The sequence below is a fragment of the Daktulosphaira vitifoliae genome, unplaced genomic scaffold, assembly GCF_025091365.1.
Source record: "Daktulosphaira vitifoliae isolate Bord-2020 unplaced genomic scaffold, ASM2509136v1 Scaffold_2, whole genome shotgun sequence".
NCBI classification, from domain to species: Eukaryota; Metazoa; Arthropoda; class Insecta; order Hemiptera; family Phylloxeridae; genus Daktulosphaira; species Daktulosphaira vitifoliae.
Genome location: NW_026099573.1, coordinates 45,775,411 through 45,795,202, shown reverse-complemented (window position 1 = coordinate 45,795,202; position 19,792 = coordinate 45,775,411). Strand labels below are relative to the sequence as shown.

General features: G+C 29.3%; 1 protein-coding gene, 1 long non-coding RNA gene and 1 pseudogene across 2 annotated transcripts in view; 2 read left to right on the top strand and 1 right to left on the bottom strand.

Moving 5' to 3' along the window:
* The window catches only part of LOC126899191 (uncharacterized), a 154,180-nt gene that overhangs the window by 90,533 nt on the left and 43,855 nt on the right, over positions 1 to 19,792 (top strand). The window lies entirely within an intron of this gene.
* LOC126899170 (uncharacterized) lies at positions 4,996 to 11,032 on the bottom strand. Its single transcript, XM_050673771.1, has 2 exons — positions 10,240 to 11,032; positions 4,996 to 8,979 (listed from the first exon to the last, which is right to left on the bottom strand). The coding sequence occupies exon 2, from the start codon at positions 5,800 to 5,802 to the stop codon at positions 5,272 to 5,274; it is 531 nt and encodes a 176-aa protein (XP_050529728.1). The 5' UTR covers positions 5,803 to 8,979; positions 10,240 to 11,032; the 3' UTR covers positions 4,996 to 5,271.
* Positions 12,517 to 19,567, top strand: LOC126899147 (uncharacterized; annotated as a pseudogene).

Below are 19,792 nucleotides of genomic sequence, written 5' to 3'. Positions count from 1 at the left end.
GAATCAAAACACTCGAATTTTTCGACCAAGAAGCTTCAATCACAGCATGTTGGTGTTCGCGAAATTGCATAATTTGGGAATCTAGTTAACGCGAATGAATTTCCAACTCATACATTAGTGATGGGTCACTCTTAACCATTTCTGTGACCACGTAGATTTATTTAAATGATTTCAGAGCACGATCGCGTCATAAACGGGCAATAATAAGCACTTTGTTCTTTTCAGCGGGTTTGGTTTTCGCACTTTTTCTCGACATGATTACTATAAAAATATCCTGCCCGAAGGACCAAATGTTTGAACGAAACTCCCGGTAATGATTTGCGAGTTAGTTTAAGTTCGTTTTTAGAGTCTCTAAAATCATGCAAGGAGAAAAAATTAGGAGTAGACTGTAAAATGAGTAAAATATTGAGAGGTGACGATTTGGGCCACGCAACGGATTGTGGAGTCGCCACCCTCATGGCTCCCTTGCAAAAGGAAAATCAGATCGCCAACCACTTAGGCGAGGGTCTTGATCATAAAAAAAAAAAACACCCGGACCATAAGTGGATTTAAAAAAATAAACAATAAGTAAACCAATAATATAAAACAATATTATTATAATAATAATATTTGTATATTATAATATATAAAAAATTATATGTATATACTTATATACTAAGATATAAAGTGTTGTTGTAGACTATAATACGCTAATACCTTGTAAATAAAACAAAATATGTTTATTTGATGTCACCAGTGGTGGACATACTTTAGTATGTCGAAGACCGTTACCTAAAAACTAGAGAGAATTATTTAAAGGTAAAAAAAAAATAAGATACACGTGAATATTGAAGATATTCACGCAATAAAAAGATTTTTGTTGATTAAGAAAATTAAGGGGACTTTATTAAATTATTACAATTAAGTTAATAGTGGACAAAACCCGAAGGCAAAAACCACTCTGCAAATAANTTTAAATTAATAGTGGACAAAACACAAAAACCACTCTGAAAATGAAGGGACAAGAGAGAAAAAAACAATTATTAAAACAAAAAAAAATTTAACCTACAACTTTTAAACATTACACGAGAAGTGTCTTCCGCATCGGAACAAGTCCGTGTACTCCAGGCGCGGCGGATAATTTTTGTAATCGGGCCTGCCGGACCGTACTTGGGCACTGCGAAAATAATATATATATATATATATGTATTAAATATACATGACACACCACTGACTAATAACCTTGTTTTTATTAATTATTGCTAAATATATATATATATATCATAAAAGAATAAAACAAATAAACAGAAAAGGCTCAAAACAATATATTAAATAAAAACAATACGATAACCAGTCCCGGATGGGACTCATCCGAAGATGTGGATCTCGGCCCTAGAAAATGGCCGACGCTTTATAAAAGTTAATACATTATTTAACTAACGACATACACGAAAAAAAAAATTTATGTTGGCTGTACGCACACAGCAACAAAATACCACAACGGTGGATCAAAAGGAAGAGAAAATCAATTTTTGTTACACAACGACGACGACGATTACGTTTGGGAGAGGGTATCGGCTTAACAATTTACAAAATATAAAAAAGATAAGTGTATTAACAATATTAAAATTATACAGGTATTGACAGTGGTGGCCAGTGTATGTGTCATATAGGGAACGAATATTAAACTGATAAAGGATATTGTGTGTATAGCGTTCACCTTGACAGCAACAGTACAGTTTACTAATTACACGGCCGGATATAACGTACGCGCGCCCATTAGCAAAGCAAAACAGTAAATCTATCTATACCATAAAAATTCACATTTGGTCACGTTACAATATATTGAAAGAATATAAAACAATTTTCTGTATTTTAACATAAATCATAAAATCTTATATATGTACTAATGGGGTAGGGGGAACACTTAACACTTATGCCACACTGGCGCAAAGACAAATAATTAAAAATATATGTAAAAGTAATAAAATAATGACAAATAATTAACTACTTATCAATTGTTATAGTCTTGAAAATTACACCAATGAACTAGTCTTGAATGAATAACTTTGTCATCAAATGGTGAATAGAATTTATTATCATAAATGGGATGTGGTTAATCGCAAAGCGATGATATGGCGATGTAAATGGGTACAGGTGAATTGCAAAAAAAAAAATGAATTTTATTACATAAAAATAATTTTTTTTTGATCTTGGTTGCAGCAAAAATGTCAATCAGCTCATTAAAACTAATAAGTCAGTAATTTCTTATTCAATTGATAAAGTAGCTAGGCTTGTAAGCTTACACTGAGATAAAGTACTACTTAAGTAGTTTTTTATTATTTTTAATTTGGATAAACTCCTTTCCGAACCAACAGATGTTACTGCAACTGAAAGAATTATTCTGAGTGCAATTGAAATATTTGGATAAGAACCGCAACATATTTTTAGTACTGAAAGAGCTTGAAAGTTGTCGTTTCTTCAGAAATCGTTGTACAAAAAATAAGCAATTCTTCATACAATTTATAACCATTTATATAATTTAATTCACCTTTTTTTTAACATTTTTTTAACTCCTCTTTTTCCATAAATTTTATTTTGTTAATCCGATACAAAAAACCAAAGTTGTTATTAATCGATTTAAGCTGTGAAAATCTCATATTCATGGAAACGATAGCTTGATCAACAATATTTAAAAAATAATCTTGATAATAAGTAATTTCTTCATTTTTAGATGGTTCATCTTGAGTTTCATATGAAAATATATTTTTTTTTTTGTTCGTATACAGTTTTTTTCTAAAAACTGTAGAAACACCTATAGCTTCTGCTAAATCTTTAGCAGTTGTTTTTACAGATTCAAAACCTATTGGTTTTGAATCTGAATATTTTCCTATAGTCATTCAAAAATGAGAGTAATCCATTTAACATACTATCTGAAATATCTAAATCCATGTTAGTGCTCTGAAGACTTTTGCTTATTGTGTTAACTTCTACTAGAATATCATATCAAATAATTATGCTAAGAATAAATTCGTAACTACTAATTTCATTTTCTAAGGATTTAGATTCACTTCTTTATAAAGAGTCTGATGATGTATTTTATACTTCTTCCAATCCATTTAAAATTTCTGGCATTTGATATCAAATCGCTTTAACACTCTCAAGGCGACTCTCCCAACGAGTTTTAGACCATTTCTTCACAGTCATAATTTGACAATGCTTATTTAAAATGGCTCATCTAGAAGTTGATCCAGAAAAAATTGTGTATACTCTTCCAACGGTCCCAAAAAATGTCATAGCTTTAACTGAACTTTTGGCGATATCGCGAAGTAATAAGTTCAAATTGTGAGAAGCACAAGGCATAAAAGAAGCTCTAGAATTTTGTTGAAGAATGCAAGACTGAACTCCTTGATACTGACCAGTAATATTTGCCTCATTATCATAACTTTGACCCCTATAGATCGATATTTGTATACCAAATTCATTCAGTTTGTTCAAAACGACATTTTAAGATTTAGTCCAATAGTTGATTCAACAATTATAAAATCTAAAAAATATTCTTTTATTTTAGGTTCATTAAGATCATCATTTTTGTTCATATTTACTGTGCATTTTATTATAGATCATTGCTCTTTGCGGTTAGTATCATTGTTGAATTTCTTTTATTATTTTTTTTTTAACCTCATTAGCCATCAAATTAATGAGCTCATCCTGAATATTTTGTTCTAAGTAGTGAGTGTGTATATCTTTATTTTTAATGCGTCGTACATGTTCTATTGTAACCGCGTCCAATTTGGATAACATTTCAATCAAACCTAAAAACTTACCATTATTTTTTGTAAATATCATATCTGATTTCCCACGAAACCCATCATTATGCTTAGCCAAATACTGAATTATACATAAAATTCGCTAAAGGATAGCTTTCCAATGGTTTATTTATTTTTCTATTTGAGCCAAATGTTGTTGATCTATAGTAGTCAATGACTTTAATCTTATTTTTAAGTCAAACCATTGCTTTAAAGATAAATTATGAGCCTCAGAACGTTCATGTTATAAAAGCTTTTGCAACAAAGCTTCCAGTCATTTAAACCTTCCTTAATATTGGCTAAATTACTTTCTGATTTTCCTTGACTGAGTAGTACGAAACAAAAACAAAACACTCGATCTTTTAATTTTGAATATACAAGTCACTAACGGTCAACAATTTCTCCATTAGGCATATTACGAGTATAATATTATTTTGTAATGCTTCTTCGATAAGGTTAATCATCATTATACGGAAAGTTGTAATTAATTATTTTAATAGTCCCCTATTTAACAATATCAGCCTTTAATTCATTACTTATATGGTCTGGCCAAGTTGCCCGGCATTGAAGTCAAATATTGTACTTGTATCAATATTTTCGGATTCAGAGTTTAATTAATTTTCAGTTTAATTATTTCCTACATTTAGATCATTATCGGTATCATCTAATTGGGAAGTCAAAGCATTTTGTTCCTTGTTAAGTTTCTTTGGTCGATATATATATTTATCAAATATCCCACGTTCTTTTCTTTGTAACTCTTTTTTCTTTTTTCAGCTTCACAAATATACTACCGAAATTTATCATGGTCACGGCCAGACATTTAGGTTTTGAAAAGAGAGGTAGGGAGGTCTAAGAAAAATATTTATGTTCATCTAAGTCGTGAAATGAAAAACAAATATCGACGATAACAATTATTTAGAAATAATGTGTCTAGTGACAGTAAAATCAACTACCTACATTTGGGCATATACAAGATAAGGAGCAATAATTTTTGTACTATAAATAAACAATAACGCAGGCAAACCAAAATTTCACTGTTGATAATTTCTTAGTATGGATATCATATTTTATCACTAAAACGATAACAATATATTGTAATTGTTATAGAATAACTATATTATGAACAAACACACTCTTTATTAAAGAACATTGCAAAAAAAACATACATTTATAAGTGTAACACACTAAAAAAAAAATGTTTCACTAGAACCGCCACACAGGCACACACACACTTATCTATTATTTCCTTTTTTTTCCCCTCCACAAATCATTTGGGCGTGCTGACACAATTAATGACCTCATTAATAATTCTTTAACAATAATCAATATTTATATATAACAGAATAACTAGTAAAAACCATAATTTTTTTTGAAACAAACATAAATTTTCAAATAATTATTTATACTTAACAAATAAATCACACAAAGAAAACAATTTAATATAATTAACAGTTCATCCTCTTGTCGAGCATAATCATTTCAATCACATAACAAAACCTTTATACCTTTTGGGTATTGCAACGTTACGTCTTGGTCTTCCTACTTCCACCGTTGGTTCAGGTTCTTCCGACTCGCTTCCTCCTTCTTTTTCTGTACTGTCATCCACTTGAGCTTGACTATTGAACTGCTTTAAGAGACTAACATGAGCTGTAGTAGCATACAGTCGCCGGTGGGTAGGACGCACTGAAGCAATCTTGTAAGTATCCCCATCACATACCTTAGTTACCACAAGTGGTCCTCTATACTTTTGTTGATGTACCAGTGGCACAGGAGGGCAACGTAGAAACACAATTTCTCCAACTTGAAATTTTGCTTCCACCTTTCGTTTGTCATACCTCTGTTTCCATTTCTGTTGAGCTTCTGCAATGTTCTCTCTGATTCTGGTCTGTGAGTCTACCGGATCTTCGGTTAATGTTGTTACTGTCACAAGTTTGTCTAAGAAACCATCTTGTAACATTGGTGAATATCCATACAGAGCTTGAAATGGTGACTTTCCAGTAGTCTTATTAAGCATATTGTTCAGCTTAAACTCCACTTCGGGTAGTTTTTCGTCCCATGTGGACTCTTTATCAGTGTCAGTAGTAATTACTGATAGTATTGTCGAATTGGCTCTCTCACATTGTCTATTTGTTTGTGGATGTCTGATTGACCCCAAATGAAGTTCAATTCCTTCCTCATGGCAATACTTCCTGAACTGTTCTGAGGTAAATGCTGTTCCACGGTCACATATGATTGTCCTGGGTAGCCCAAATTGCAAAGTGAATGACTTTAATTGGCGTATGACTCCTTTAGTATGGACACTACTTGCTGGAAAAAGCTTGACAAACTTAGTCAAATTATCTGTAAGCAGTAACAGATAATTATTTTTCTTTGAACTAGTCGGAAAGGGTCCAAGATGATCAATATGTATCGTTTCGAAGGGCCTCTTCCCGGGTTCAATGGGATGAAGTTTTCCCGGCTACTTTCCACGGGGCGCTTTGTTCACAACACAGGCAACACACATATTAATGTGATGTTTAACATACCTGCGTAAGCGAGGGAAGTAATACTTCTCTAGTATTTTAGATACTGTTCTGTCTGTTGAGAAATGATCCGACATATCATGAAACTTAATTACCAAACTTTTGCGCATTGATTTTGGAACCACCCATAGTTTCTTTTTTTCACCATTTTACGAAATTATCCGATACAGTATAGCATTGATAATCTCATATTTTGACATGACTGTCAATGATGGTGCTTCACTAGTTAGTTCTGATATTATAGTTTTTAATTCTGCATCACTGTTTTGCATAGCTACCACATATTCTTCTTCACTCATTGTCACTAATACCTCCAACTTTTTGCTTATTATTTGATCCATAGTCTCACCTGTGCTAGGATCCACAGGAGCTCTGCTTAATGCATCAACATGTTGCATAGCCTCCCTCAGCCTATGGCGAACTTCAAAATTGAATTAACTAAGCAAACTTGCCCAACGGACAATTTGAGGGTTTGTTGTCTTTTTACTGTTCATATGGACCAATACTTGACAATCGGTAACTACAACAAAATGAATACCAATCAATAAATGTCTTAACTTAGTTAAAGTCCAAACTATTGCCATTAACTCGAGACGGCTCGAATGATATTTGCTTTCGGCATCTGTCGTCTTTTTGGAAACAGCATGCACTAATCGCAGTTTGCAATCAACATCCTGTTGCAACAACATACCACTTAATCCTATTGAACTGGTATCACAGTGTACCTCTGTCACTGCACACGTATCATATAGTTTCAGAGTTGGTTCCTCTGTTAATGCATTTTTCAACTGTTGGAACGCTTCTTTTTGTTCATTCTTCCACACATAAATAGCTTCATTTTTGAGTAAATCACTTATCGGTTTAACCTTCTCTGCATATTTGCGAATAAATAGGTGGAAGAAACCCGTTTAATCCAAAAAACGTCTAACATCATGCTTACTTTTTGATGAAGGAAAATCTTTTACAACGTCAAGTTTATTTCGTCCAGGTTTAATACCATCAGTGCTAATATTAAAACCTAAATATGTCACTTCTTCGCATCCAAAGTGGTACTTATGCAATTTTAGTGTTAACTTTGCCTTTTTCAATTCTGTGAACACTAATCTTAATCGTCTCATCATATCACCAAAATTAAATGCTGGTACTAATACATCATCCATGTACCATACTGCTATTTTATTTCTTAGATGTCCTATCACTTGTTGCATTAACTTTCAAAATTCATATGGTGCATTTGCTAATCCAAACACCATTCTCCCGAATTTACCAGTCTCTGTAGGTGTTATGAACGCAGTTTTTTCTTTTGCAGCTTCAGTCAACGGCACCTGCAGATAACCAGCTGACAAATCTAATGTTGTAAATAAAGTATATCCGCACAGTGTTTCTAACTGGTCATCTACATTTGGCGTGAGATCATTTTTTTTAACCGTCTGAGCATTTAACCTCCTGTAATCTATCACAAGACGTTGTTTTCCATCTTTCTTTGGCACAAGTAGAACTGGTAATGCATAAGGTGACTTAGTTTCAGTCACTAACCCTTTATCTTTCCATTCTTGTACTATGGAGTCAATCGTTCTCCTTTCTGAAGCGCTGACTCTATACGGCTTGCTTACCACTGGCAAATTTGTATCCACAATGTCCATAGTCATGTAACTAGTACACCCTAATCTTGTAAACTAAACGCAAAGCATATTCGGAACTCTTAGCAAATTAACAAGTTCGTTTACTTGTCTCTGGTTGAAATTAGAATTATAGTTGACTATGTCCATAGTAATTTCTTCTAGACCGCCATCCTTCTGAACAATTAGTACTACTTCTTGATTTTTCACCTCCATGCTGTCATCAATGGTTGCTTCTTTCTCAAATGGGAATTCAATTCCATGTCCAAAATGTAATCCATTGATTGTTTTTACAAAAGTTACTCCTTCCAGGTCTGTAAAATTTCTACCAATTATGATATCATGGTTCTGTTTATTGTCATCCACTACCATAAACTTTAAAGGTTCCTAAACCTCATCAATTTTGACTACAGCCGTAGTTTTCCCACCACTCACAGTATATTGGCTATTTCCGAATACCATGAAGTTTACTGTTTTAGGTACCACTGGTAACTTATATTTATCCACCACACTGCATTTAATAAAAGAATAATCGCTCCCTGTATTTATTAAACCATGCACAGTGACAAGTTGGTCGTTAATAGTTATTTCTTTTATATTTCTGTCGTCGGCTCCTATTATTATTTATAACTGTCACTTTCGCAGATGTTGGACAATCCCGAGCCATATGTCCTTCTACCGAACACTTAAAATACTTCCTCGGTCTTTTAGACCTATTACACTCATGGGTCATATATCCAACCTTATGCTCCATTCGATTATCAGTATTAGCACCATCAGTGGTTTGTAGCTTACTGCTTCTCCAAGAAGCCCTTGGCCACTTATTTTGGAATTTAGCCTCCTGGTCACTTACTATCGGTAAGTAAGTTTTTGTTCTAAACCACCTTGGTCTTGTCTTCTCTAAAATTTGAACAATGTCCTCTGCTATTTCTGTTTTGTTCTAGAGAATTACCCCCTTTGCTGATCTCAGATTAGTCATGCGACACCAGGATGTTAAATCTGACAACAATGCGTCTTCACTGGTGTGCATCCGACCCAATGCACAGTGGTCTGAAATCAAATTTTAGGCGCTCATAAGTCTCAAGTTTTTTTTGAAAATAATTTCATTGGAGATATATATGTATCACTTGATACTAATAGCATATGCATGAAATCTTATTGGTATTATACCTCAAACTTATTTTTTTATAATCTTTTTTCTGGGTTCCAGGGCTTCTTCCGAAAGTTGAACTAAAAATGTTTTTGAATAAATTGTTACTCAATTTAATTTATGTATAGGATTGTAATGAATATATATATACCAATCGGAAGTATTGCGAATCGTATTACGTCCGCTCCATGAATTAACATTTTGTGGACACTAGCAGGCATATAATACCACAGGTATAAATCAGTAAAAATTTTAGCTGTTTCCGTGGCATAAATATAAAAATAATCTACATTAATTTTTTTCCATGGGAAATTGCTGAATGTATGTTTCCAAATCGTTTTACTAAATTTATATCTATTCCTGTTATGTTCAATGTTATACCAATAAAGATTTGATGCATATGCTATTAGTATCAAGTGATCCATATATATCTCCAATGAAATTATTTTAAAAAAAAAGTATAAATTAATTTTCTATTGATGTGCAAAATTTATTTGTCAATTCCGAATCGAACGTTGAAGATTAAATAAATAACCTAAACAATTCAATACTAAAAATTGAAATAAATGAAAGCTAATTGTAAATAAAAAATGTACGAATTGGTTTAATCTTATTAGCTTTATGCACAGTTATTTTTATCCGCCGCAATAAAAAATTATATTTTTGAAATCTAGACTAGTTGCTCTACAATATCTATGCATTGATACTTGGGTAAAATAGGGTAATTTTTAGTATTGTGCTTTTTAGTTTCAAAAACGATCATTACTTAGTTAAAAAAAATTTTTTTCGAAATTTTTTTTTTTTGATATCTTTGACCTTTACTTTTAATAAAACAAAAAAAAAAAAATTTCGAAAAAACTTTTTATTAACTTGTTAAAAAACTTTACAACGAAAGACCTTTTTTATGTTGAAATAACCGTAATGTAACCATATCTATACTTCAAACGACTATAAATAACGACCAGATTAACATGTGACCTTGAAATTTTATATTTTATCTAAGCAATATACTAGAATTGAGTTTTCCACTGATCTAAGCCAGTCATCAGCTATGTGTGGCTTTTCCCGGCCAGTTAACGGTCTCACAGACTGACTGAGATCCGGAATTACTCTATACTCCATTTGAGATATTGGTTTTGTATTCAGTCTCATTTACTTACTAGCTGCAATAGTGGAGGAAGTCGATGTAACACTTTGTAGGACATCCACCTGGGCCTTCAGATTATTTACAAGTTTAATAAGTTCGGTGTATGTTGGTGCGCGTATTGTTTCCTCATCAGCCATTTTATTCGCTGGGAACCGAACACTCACGAATTATTTTCTTAAACAAAAACAACACACACAAAAAAAATATTAATAAATAAATAAACAACTAATTCGTATAACCGTTAGTGCCCTGAGAACCGAAAATCGAATATTATCACTTATAATAAATAAACACGTTTTGATTTGAATTATCAACCGCGGCGTGACCACCGTTACAGCGTGATACTGTAGCTCCAAGCAACACTACATCACCTAACCTCACTTAGACGCTCTTACACTCGAGCTTACTAAATAACTGTAAATTCAAATCGGCCACTCGCGACGATCTAACAAACAAAAACAAAAAAAAAATAATGTACCCGTTTTGCTCGGTATTCTCTTCGCACCCTTAACCCTCAGGTTGGAGAGTAAAAAGCCAAAACTGTACCACTTGCTAATTAAGACGAACTCGTCATCTAAAAACATTATTTAATTTGTGCATTACTTTTTGTGTCGTACGTCGGGGCACTACGGGACGTACGACAGAGTCAATTATAGGAGATCAAGTAATCATGAATATAAATTCCAAGAAGATTATTTGGAATACAATAACAATATTGATAATTAAACAGGTTGAATGTATCAAAGAAAAGTTCTGCATATTAATAATGACGAGAACAATATATTTGTTTTAACTTAATTAAAACAATTAGATTCAATTAATAATTAATTATTTAAAACAAAAATACATCTAATTTGTCTTTTCAAATATATTCTCATATATGATAAAAAAAAAAAAACGGTAGCACATTGGGGTCGAAGTACAGTGTGGACGAGGCATAGATGGGACAAGTATAGATATATCTGACAGTGATTAAAATCACCATCATAAGAAACGCTTCGATGCAAATCTGTAGATAGTGTTTAATTTTAAAAAATTGGTGGATTATTTCAAAAGCAACATAATCTCTTATTTTCTTATTTATATCCTAATTAAGATAAAGTATGTAGAATGAAAAAGGGATTATTAAAAAATATTATTTCTCATAAAAAAATAATGTTGATCCATACACTTTTCAATCATAGCATTATAAAGTTAAAAAGTTAAGTTGAAAAAGTTAATTTTTNCATAGCATTATAAAGTTAAAAAGTTAAGTTGAAAAAGTTAATTTTTTGTGAAAAAGTTGTCATTTTAAATCCCCCTCTGTGGGCAGAAAAAAGGTCAAATTTACAAATTTATACCAAATGATAAGTAAAGACATCAAGCATCTATAAAAAAAAAAATTATATTGATATGTTCATTTTTGAAAAAGTTACGGCAGTTTTTAGTAAAAAAAATTGAAAAAATTTCGAAAATTAGCGATTTTTAAATTTGTAATTTTTTTGGAGGTTTTCCCCATTTACGGGGAACGAGGGAATTTTTTTCAATTTTTGAGGGTAATGTCTTCGACTAGATACGATTTATGATCTTTTGACGTATCATTGAAAGAAATCGGTTCGGTGAGAGCTGAGTAAAAGTGGTAACAGACACAAAAAAAACACATCTTAGTAAAACCAATACATTCTCAGCTTTGCATCGAAGCTAAAAAAAAGACTAAGAATATTTTTTGATATGAATAATCACATTTTAACTAGTGATGGGCATAATCAAGATATTTCGGTTATAAGTAAAATAATCGTAATTTCGTAAATGAATTAGTATATTTTAAATTTCAATAATAGTATACATACATTATACATTAGTCCGTAGTATTATTGAAACATCTTATGCATATTTCTTTACATATATTTAATTTAATAATTTGGTTATAAGTTATAAATGTATTTAATGTAATCGAAACATACTTAAACATCATTAAGAATAATCTCGATTACTATTATCAAAATAATAAAATGATTTTAATTTCGAGTAAAATTTCTAGAGATCCTCTAGATTACTAATAATTCGATTATGCCCATCACTAATTAATAATATGTAGATGGATACCAATAGCAGTTATAAAATTGGGTGGTCTAGTATCCGTTTATTTAAGATTATTAAAAAATCAAGGGATAGCGTTAGTTTTCCATCACAGTAAGAAGAGGGCGGCCTAGTCAACGGTTTACCAAATAGACAGTAACTGTAGGATGTAGTTACACAATTCCGAACAAGCAAGAACTAATCAAGTACTCAGGTCACTATTTTAATCATTTGGGGATCAACTGTATTTTGTACCGACGGAAAGATAGTGTAACGACCAAGTGTAATCGGTCCTACTCGTTCCACCAATGTACTTGTTACTTTGGACCGATTACATAAGTACCAACCCATCACTAATACGAACCGCGGCATTTTAAATGTTGGTAATGTGGTAAACAGACACAATCAGTATGTTAAAAAAAATGTGATTATTTAGTCGAATCAAATTTTAAATTATTTAACTTTTATTTTCGTTAATATATTGGAAATTTCAAAATAACTTTGTAATTTTCTTCAAGTACATTTTAATTGATGATAAATTTTTAAAGTAAATTTGTTTTTTGTATTAATAAAAATACAATCATTTTTAATATCGATTCTAATTTATATGGCATTATTTACTGCTTGAGATTTAAAATATTAAAATGTCTATGAAAAATCAGTTAAGATGTTATTCCTAGAAAAAAAGGATAACTGTCAGAATGTTTGATATCAGAGTATAAAAACGATCTTGCAAATAGAGTTAAAACTAAAAAACGCCAGTTTAGCTCTCTAAACCTTGAAAATGATGAAATTGTAAACAAAATCAAATATAAAAAGCACCGTTATACTTCACATACTCATGAAAGTAATGACAAAAGTGTCCATAAAAGCACTAATAACAAAATACTAAATAAGTTTTATAAAAATAATGATATAACAATAACCAACTGTGTAGAACCTGATGAATTAAATTGTAAAAATACAGTTAAAAATAAGAAAGAACAAAATTCAAATAAAATAGAAAGAAAAAAATGTATTGCTCATACATTTAAGAAAGATGAAGGTTGTAAGGTTTCAGCCAAACAGAGGGCCTACTAATTACCCACTGCCCAGAGGGAACACTGGACAGTGACCTAGTAGCCGCGCCAAACAAGATAGTACTTGCTGACGGAGCTACTAGGTTTTGATAAGAACAAAAAATAACAAATATTAATAAAAATGAGGGAAAAGTATGGAGAGTAAAATAAAAGAGGCCATGCAAAATATAATAACATTTTTTTTATAATTAATGATTAAATTTTATAATTATTATTTTAAATATATATATTTTCATATGTAAGAAGAAGAAAAAAAAAAAGGAGGTGCTTGATACACAAATTAAAAAGGGGGTTTTATTGATGTTGTACTTGATCTTGAGGAGTGCCGGCTCACCACCGGCCATAGTTGTGTCTTACGCCATCGTGGACATCTCGACGTTTTATTTTATACAAAAAAAAACGGAGGACAAAAAAAAATACAAAAAACAGCCTGGTTGACGGCCGGTCGACTCAACGTTTTATTTTATAAAAAAAAAAACGGAGGACAAAAAAAAATACAAAAAACAAAAACGTGGTTACCACATCCAAGGAAAGCAGCAGGCGCGTAAATTACTCACTCCCGAAACATGGAGGTAGTGACGAAAAATGACGATATGGAAATCATCCCTCGTAATCGAAATAAATACTTTATATCTCTTAATTAAAATAAAGCGTGTTAATAAATAAATTTTAATAGTAATTAGAATATATATATTTACAAGTAAAGCGACTTAAGTACGTAAACGTATCATGCACTAGGTATAACCGTATTTTGTGGGCGGGTTGGGTCGGACTAACGTTATACCTGACGTATAAACGATGGTAGGAATATATAAATATAAATACGTAAGGCGCATTAGACGCGGGCGTTATTGGTCAGTCAAAATAAAAATTTGTTTATATATATATAATATTGATGACAAGCACGCGTGTACGGGTACGATAACTAAAAATAAATTTTTATAGGAATAGTGTGCCTTCGTGTGGTTAGCGTGGCGTGGGGAGGGGTGAATGTCTAGTCTCAAGGCCATAGACGACGGGATACGCGATAACGCGTGGCGTTTGAAGAGTTACATACATACATACATACATACATACATACATACATACATACATACATACATACATACAAGTGAAACTAATATAAGCGTGTTAAAAATCTGTTGTAGCGGCATTTGTGTAGTGGCCGGTGATCATGATGTCGCCGGGTGGTGGGGGTGCCAACTTTGAACTGGTTCATAGGGAGAATACAAAAGTGTAGGGATGCACTGTCACAACAAACCGGGTACTGACCATTGGATCGGTTGATTGGTATATAAACTAATTTTATAATTGGGGACATACATAATACCTAATGCACACACTATTAACTGATAAGATTTAAATATATAAAAACTCGTATAAATTCTGCAACATTACAAGGTGGAAATTGTAAATTTGTTAATTCTAAAATGTTTGTTTCATCATTTAAAGAACCTACCGATGGAAATGTATTGGATAAAGAAAATATTCAGTTTGATGATATTTTAAATATTTTAAGTGAAGAATTCAATGATGAAGAAGTGAATACTACTATAAATTGTTTAAAGATATTTGAAAACCTTTTTCAATCTGAAGCAAAAAAATATAAAAGTTGTATTATGAATATAGTAAAAAAACAGTTCCTCAAAAAAATTAATTCATCAATTAATACTAAATGTATAATGGCTACACCCTCAGAAATTACTTTGCTCAAATCATATGGCTTGAAAATGTTAAATAAAATATTTAAAAAATATGAATATTGTGGGGTACACTAATGCAGTTCTTAAAAGTTATTTTCTGTTAAATCATATAATTTTATTTTTGTTTCTTTAATTTCAGGATATTAAAAATTTAAATATAAAGCTACCAGAAAAAAAAAAATATCCATTCATTACATAGAATCTAGATTGTCCCGCAATCCGACTAAAGAACAAATGATATTAATTAAAACTATGAATCCTTCTGTGAAATTAGGAATTTTTTCAAAAGAAGAGGATGATTTAATATTAAAATACTGGTCAAAATTTAAACAGGTATTATTATAAGGTTTTATAAAAATTACTGAACTACTACTGTTTTATATTAAGGAGCAAACTATAGAGGATAATTAATTTTCAGCAAAACGCATATTTTTTATTGAAATAATTGAGAATTCTAAAATTTTGTAAAGAAAAAAATTATTTGTTTTAGCAAAATTATATTAAATGTAAATTAACTATTATTATTTACAATCCTGTATAATAAACCATAAATAAAGGAGTCTGGGTAATATTATTATAAAAATAATATATATTAAAATTAAAATTTTATTAATGAATTAGTAAGCATAAACTGAAAATACAATTTTAAAACTACCTCAGGCTACATTTAGTTATTGGTCACCATACTTGGGTAAAATACTTTAAATCTTATCAAATCTAAAAATTAAAATTTTTTTAATTATTTAAAAAAAATACATTTTATATACTAAATTAGAGAATATTAAGTTTATCTCAAAAAATGTTAAATAATCACATATTATATATTAAAAATTCTTATTTTGTTTCTTAAGTATTGCTAAATATTATATAAATTATAGTACTTGCTGACGGAGNCAAAAAATGTTAAATACTCACATATTATATATTAAAATTCTTATTTTGTTTCTTAAGTATTGCTAAATATTATATAAATTAAAGTATTTAAAAAGCCTGTTTTCATTGGAAACAGATATTCAGGTGTTAAAAAAATTGTTTTATCTTTTTTTTTTCAAAAATCTTAGAATTTGATTAATTTTCATTTTATTTTTAACAAAAAATTATCGAATTTGTTTTTTTGTGTAGATTATTTTGGTGCTATCAATTTAATAATAATTTTCAGTTGGGTAATATTTTTTTTAGTAAATTAAGTTTGTATAATACTTTTTATGCAAACAAACTATTAAGATAATGGTTAAAAGTAAATATAAAATAAAATAAAAATATTGGGTAAGCCTGCTAAGTATATTTTTGTTATTTTTTTAGGAGTATAATATTACAAATATTCAACCCTTCCTTTCAGATGGGTTTGAAATGGCTTTACCACATGAACAAAGGTTTACCTTTTTTCGTTATATATCTCAAGAACTTCCAAATAGATTATTATTTTCTGTATTCAGTAGGTTTAATACTCTTTTGGGTAATACTTTGGACCATGAAAGGTAAATTACTTAATCGCAGTTAAATACATTTTCTTGAAATTAATTTTAAAAAAATGTAGACTATTTTATTACATTAAAGTTTAACATTTATAAAACAATTATGTTTTATTAAATTCAGTTTCAAAACAGAAGAAGATCGAATTATCCTGAAAGTAAAAAATTGTGATGCAATAAAAGATAAACTTTCAGTTCTTAGTTTTCTTTTAAGTAGAAGTCGTTTGCAAATTTGTAGGAGAATCAATACTCTAAAAATGGAGCCATTAAGAACTAGTAATATTTTTAATTTATTTTAGAATTAAATAGCAAAATATGTTTAAAAACGTTTCAGAGAGAATCATATGGACTGATCAACTTCGTCAAGAATTATTTTCTAGTATACTTAGAGTTACTAATACTGTAAAATGGCGTAAATTAAAAAAATTAAAGATCACAGCTCAAACTTGGAATGAAATTGTTAAAAATTTTCCTCAATCTATTAATGCTGAAAAAGCTAGAATTTATTGGGATACTTGGATGAAAACTATGTTATTTTCAAAAGAAACTCTGCATTATTCATCCATGAAATTATCTATATTAGAATTGTAAGTTGAAATATAATTGTAGTTAAAAATTTATTTTTCATTTATTCAAATAGAATAAATGTGATAAATTAAATAAACATTAAATAAATGTGTAAAAATGGTGTTTATGGACTGATTACTACTATTACATAAATGATAGCTCAGGAGTTTAACAATGAAATAGAAGGGTGTTGCTTACATTTTTTTTAAACCTAAAATTTATGTATTTTTCAGTTTTATATTGCTAAATAATCAATAAATTTAAATAAAGAATAGAAATCTTGTACAAAAGGTAAAGTCATATTGTTATTGTCAAAAAATCAATAATAAAATATTTAATTTTGTCATATGTTTGATATGAAAGTTTAGACAATTTTTGAGCACAAATTGTCCTTTTACTATTCTCGAAATAAAAAAAAGTTTTTTTTAAATAAAACTGTACAGTTAGGACGGGTTATAGAGAAGACTAGAGTAATATTGAAATCTGACCGTAATAAAAATAACCATCAAAATAATGCTTTAATGCAAATCCCTAAGTTATATTTTTTTCTTAATATGGATTTTTGTATTATGTTAAATGCAGCATGGAAGAATTAATGTTTTTTTAAACAAAAAAAACATTTTTGTTTAATTTTGAGAACTATTTACATATACAGAAAGACTGATTATGGTTAAGATTCATTATTATCGTTTTCTTTATACCAGAGGCAACAATAAACTATTTTAATTGGCCATGTGACAGACATAATGACAAGGAATGTCTATAAAAACTTGTTTATTTCACCCTCCTATATGACAATAATGCTTGACCTAAATGGTAAGCATATATAATTAAAATAACACAATAAACTGTTATTCTTTACACTATAATAAAATTATTTTTTTAATTCGTGTTTTTTTACATATAAAAAGTAAGGTGTCGGGACAAATATTGTTTTTTTTTAACTTATTCTATGAAACAAAGCTTTAGTATAACATATATTTGAAATTTAAAGTATTTCCAGAACATTTTCAAAAGTTAAGTTGAAAAAGTACATTTTTTGTACAAAAGTTGCTAATTTTAATCTTTATTGTGAGAGGGATAATGTATAGATTTTTAAAGAATATACCAAATAAAATGAAAATTCTTTAGGTATTTATATAAAAAAACATTATTTTGATTTGTTCATTTTTCAAAAGGTTATGACAATTAAAAAAAAAATGTAAAATTTTACTAAATTTAAAATATAATTAAATAATTTTTTTAATTTTTAATTTTAAGTAAAATTACAATTTCACTTGGAAGTGCTTAAGTATTAATGTGTAAATAAAAGAATAAATATGTTAAGACATAGAATATTCATAAATTGTTGTACATTTTGTTTACCAATTTGTACCTACTGTTTAAATTCGGTTGGGATTTACCCAACCATCAAAATGTTAGTGTAAAAATTAAAAGAAAAAAGTCAAATTTAATTTGCACGTAATTTTTTTAAAAGTAAAAATTATGCTCAACATGACGAACTAGTATATTTTAATGTAAATACAAAATATAAACTGCAAAATTCCAAAAAGATTTTAGAATTATATTGGTATTAAATAAATCATTAATAATATTTATTTATCTAATTTAATTAATAAATTAGTCTTTAAACTTCGTTTTTATATGTTAAGTTGTCATCATTAGAAGTATAGATACTTCTAATAGCATATTAGTCAATATTAATATTGATGACATGGAGTTATATTTTATATATTTATTTTCCTTTAAGGTGTTATACTTATTAAAATAAAAATTATGAATATTTGATTGGTTTATGATTAATTGGTTATTTTGTGTACTTTCTTAAAAATCATTGTGATTATGAATCTTCATTAAATTATTGAAATATTTTTACCAATAAATATAGGACTATTAATTTCTTCAGCAATAGTAATAAAAAAAAGTTTATAAGAAATATAATTTTTTTAGTTTGCTCACTATGAAACCTAAAAAGTGGTCTGATATAAATTGGGTAACAGTTTCCAAAAAATTATTTCCAAGGATATCTAATAAATTTGTGGGTACATTATTTCATTCGTGGGTAAAATATAATGTACCAGAAGAACAAAAATGTGATATTAATAGTAATTTTCTGCACAAGTAATTCATATTAAGATTTTAATTTTGTTTAATGAATAATTTTATATTGTAGAAGTTTTAAATTACTTAACAAAAAATTGTAAGGAAGATTTAATGGAAAAGATTCAAACTGGACGTGATAAACCAGTACCAAAACTATCAGTAAGAGGTAAAGACAAGTTAATAAATTTAAACAAGGAAAAAAATGACTAACTATGATATCATCATTGAAAATAATTATCAAGAGCATTAAGAAATTGTTACTTTTATATTTTAGACATAACTGTTTTTAATAACAAATGAGTATTTTGTTGAATAAATATTTAATGAAGCTAATACATACATTTTACAGTTTTTGAATACTTGAAATTTTTTTTTAAAGTTTTACTGATACATTCCAATTATCTTTATTACCTTTAAATTATCAATGGTGCTATTAAACACAAAATGATAGAAGTAATGAAATCATATAAAACCAAGGAACTATGCCACACAGGTTGTGAGCTAAATAGCATTCCGTTGACAAATATTCCTTATTCAAGTTAACACAAACACATAAATACATCTATGAGAGAAACTTTATATTT

What these genes read in the sequence shown, in the direction of transcription:
- LOC126899170 (XM_050673771.1), bottom strand. Translation starts at nt 5,802, where the DNA reads ATGCTTAATAAGACTACTGGAAAGTCACCATTTCAAGCTCTGTATGGA.